The sequence below is a fragment of the Echinococcus granulosus genome (genome assembly GCF_000524195.1).
Source record: "Echinococcus granulosus chromosome Unknown EG_S00243, whole genome shotgun sequence".
In the NCBI taxonomy this organism is placed as follows: domain Eukaryota; kingdom Metazoa; phylum Platyhelminthes; class Cestoda; order Cyclophyllidea; family Taeniidae; genus Echinococcus; species Echinococcus granulosus.
In genome coordinates this window covers 17,585-20,802 of record NW_020170623.1, presented here as the reverse complement: position 1 = coordinate 20,802, position 3,218 = coordinate 17,585, and the positions used below count along the sequence as shown (strand labels likewise).

General features: G+C 43.8%; 1 protein-coding gene across 1 annotated transcript in view; it reads right to left on the bottom strand. All coding sequences in view use genetic code 11, as the record gives it.

Annotated features, from left to right (window-relative positions):
* Window positions 1-756: 756 nt before the first annotated feature.
* EGR_10626 (hypothetical protein) overlaps window positions 757-3,218 on the bottom strand; it is a gene marked incomplete at both ends in the record, with an annotated part of 3,066 nt that continues 604 nt past the window's right edge. Inside the window, 3 exons of the mRNA XM_024499875.1 lie at window positions 757-851; window positions 1,631-1,666; window positions 2,224-2,529. Coding sequence (XP_024345712.1) covers window positions 757-851; window positions 1,631-1,666; window positions 2,224-2,529 — 437 coding nt within the window. The remainder of the gene's footprint in view (window positions 852-1,630; window positions 1,667-2,223; window positions 2,530-3,218) is intronic.

Below are 3,218 nucleotides of genomic sequence, written 5' to 3'. Positions count from 1 at the left end.
ATCACACTCCAACAAGAACTTTCAATGCGAGAATGAAGGGCGATTTTAAGCAGCAAGTTGTGTGATGGCATGCAGAAATGAAAATTGGAGGCCATGATTCATTCTACACACTCACACAATCGTTTTCATTGTGAATGGAAAATCAAATTTGGCAAAAATTTCTTGAGTAACCTTAAATCCAGCATTAATGGCTTCAGGTGTCGGCACCAAATTGTTCTGTTTTAATGCGTGTCACACGATGATACGACAAGATTATTGAAATTGACTCACACCCTCAACAGCCCATCAACTTCTACCATATGGCCTCGCAATTCATCCTCATTGCACGTTGTGGCTGGACATTCAGGTTGGTAGAAAACACCGAATTCAGTGGTGCCTCAGCCTTTTTGGGAGAATTAACACAATTGGTTGCATGAGGTGGCCCACCGATGTAAGGAAAACACAAGCTTACTTGTGCCTTGCAGCGACTGCAGTTCAAAAGTTGTGCCCCATTTCGCTAACAGCAGTACACCCCTTCCCAGTCACCGAAATTTGATCAAAAATTGCAAAAGCCAGTTAAGCAATAACTATGTCCTGTATTTGTCAATCAGATGGTATCCACTACGTGAAATCACATTATTGTAAGTATAAGTGCTTGGTGACCGATGCAATCCTTGCTCCGTTCAAACCTACAGTGGAAATGATTGCCTCGGTTATTGCAGATCTAAGGGGGAATAGTTAAAAGGGTGGGCAATGAACCCTAACTTACTGAAGAGTTCAAGCAAGGACCATCGTCATGCAAGCAAGTAGGGCTGCAGAGATTGTGGAAGATAAGGCGAATCCACCAGACGAGGCACCACCTTCTTTCCCTTCTACAGAAAGAGGATGCTTTCAACAATGTCGCAAAGGCAACGGACATGGCTCATGTGTAAACTGTGCAGTGACGGGCAATGATGAGTCCCTCTTTGTGGTTCGCTCTACGAATTTTCTCATGTCATGAAGCAGGACATGCCAATACGGATAGGAGGTAGTAGTAAGTAGTATGGTTGGAGGTGGAGATGCATAGCATAAACACACGCACCAGTAGCCTTCAACCCCAATCGCCTGCACAGTCACCTGGCATGAGTTGTGGAGCTGTAGTGAGTCGACGGTGACAGTGCTAAGTGGGAATTGTACAACGGTACACGTTGCAAGCCAAGGAAGAGAAGTGACACTAAATTTAGCTCGATTAGGTCTACTTGTTGTTCAGCCGCACTTTGCACATTCCAACTCAACTGAATTGCCTGTGACCGCACATGACCCTGAGGTCTCTCCTGTCCTTGCCCTCCTTGGCATTGTCAGTGTATTGAGATATCAATGATGTATTGCACAGCAAATGTGCTGCGGTCTTTTCGCTTCACTTACCCACGGAATTCATAAGAATTTACTGTTAAGACAGCAACAATATTTGTAGTAATTAAGAGAACTTCTCTGGGACTGCCTTGAAGATGTGGCATTCAACTCGTGCATTGGACTGGGGGTAAGGGTCTGTGGGTCGCTATGAGGACCACTGATTCCTCATGTTTGGACTTTCAACTTGATCATTCTTATCCAAGTTTATGTGTGAATGAAAGGAACAAAAGGCAATGCATGCGGAACAAATTCAACTTACCAGTCGTCCCTGTTGTAGTGGTAATTTTGTCATCCTCTGAAAAATAATAAGTCACTGCACATTTAACATGGTGCTAATGGAATGTGCAGTTTTTACGCCTAACGGCATACCAGTGGTAGTAGTGAGGAAGAGAACTTCACTGTGATTGTCCTCAGGGTAAAATATTTGAAATGCTCGGTTCACTACGCATGAGGGTTACTGACTCCTCATGTTCGGACTTACAGCCTAAATGACCATTCTATTCGAGTTTTCCTGCGAATGCGCAAGTCAAACAGGAAGCTAGAGCATCTCACTGGAGCAAGTGAGTTGGTTCACTCCACTGCAGCTTAATTTTCTCTTTGTAATGTGACCGCTTTCCAAGGCTGATGTGATGTGAAACGATTAGTGGGATGGAAATGATAAGACATTTCCAAGTCACAGTGCAATGAGTTTTCAACTTGGAGGCGTCGCATACAGTGAAGGACGCTGTAACACCAGTGAAGGCTGTGAAGGTACTTTACCTCTGCCTATGCCCTCAATTTCAAGCCATCTTTTCCATTTACCTCTGAATGCATGCAGTGGAATGCATTGGATATAAGACGCATTAGACCTACCAGCTGACCCTGTTGTAAAGTGAATTGTGTTATATAAAGCAGTTCTTCCAGTCCGAAGCGCTTTCAAGTTCAACTGGTAATCGGTGGTTTGCATCAATCCATAAAATATGATATTTCCGGTTTTGACGTCAGCTTTATCTTCAATAGTGGGGCCGTGTACATAAATTGGTGTAACACTTGCGTCAATGCTATTTACTCCGATTTCAGACAATTTTTTTTGATCCCAACTTAATCGGCCTGCAGTAGAATTCAATAAAGTCCATTTTGTGCTTCGAAAGACCATGCGGTCGCCTGCCAGATCGTCTTCTGAAAAAGGAACAGCATCGTGCATCAAGCAGGCTGTGACCATTTTTTAAGCATTTGCCTCCTGACCCCACATAATCGGCAATGATGGAAAAAGGAATGTCTCTAGGTTTGCCTTTGAGATGCACCAGTTAGACAGTTTGATCCACCAGGCACAGGGGTTAGTAAGTGTTGCCATTCCGCATGGCATCACATATCATAATCTTACGTATGTGGCAAGTGTGTAAACTATTTAGAAGAATGAAATTGCGTTTATTCTCGACGATACTGCTTGACTATTGCTGTCAAATTTAAAGGCAAATATCTCTTGCGAATCGGCTTAGCAATCTCTACTTGTTTGTAACCTCCTTTTCAAGAGTACCTTTGTTTGAAATGCATGAAGGATATGAAATGGAGGGGATAGGGATGGGAATGCGCATCCATGCCAAAGTTGCCATAATCATACGCACTTGTTAAGCCAACTTGCACTTAATAGCCAACAGTATAGCCTGCACTTGTGGATGACATTGTGGAGTCAGTGGTAGGTGCGTCCAATAATTGAAGTCACCAATGGCAGCAGGTGCACAGGAAGCCGTACTGTGTGCATGAGCAAGCGATTAACACTTCTGTGGAGTCATATGGTTGACCTCTCCGAATGCATGCCTACAGTCGACAAACCTACTTTCTGCTTCGCAATTGCACACGCCAATCCT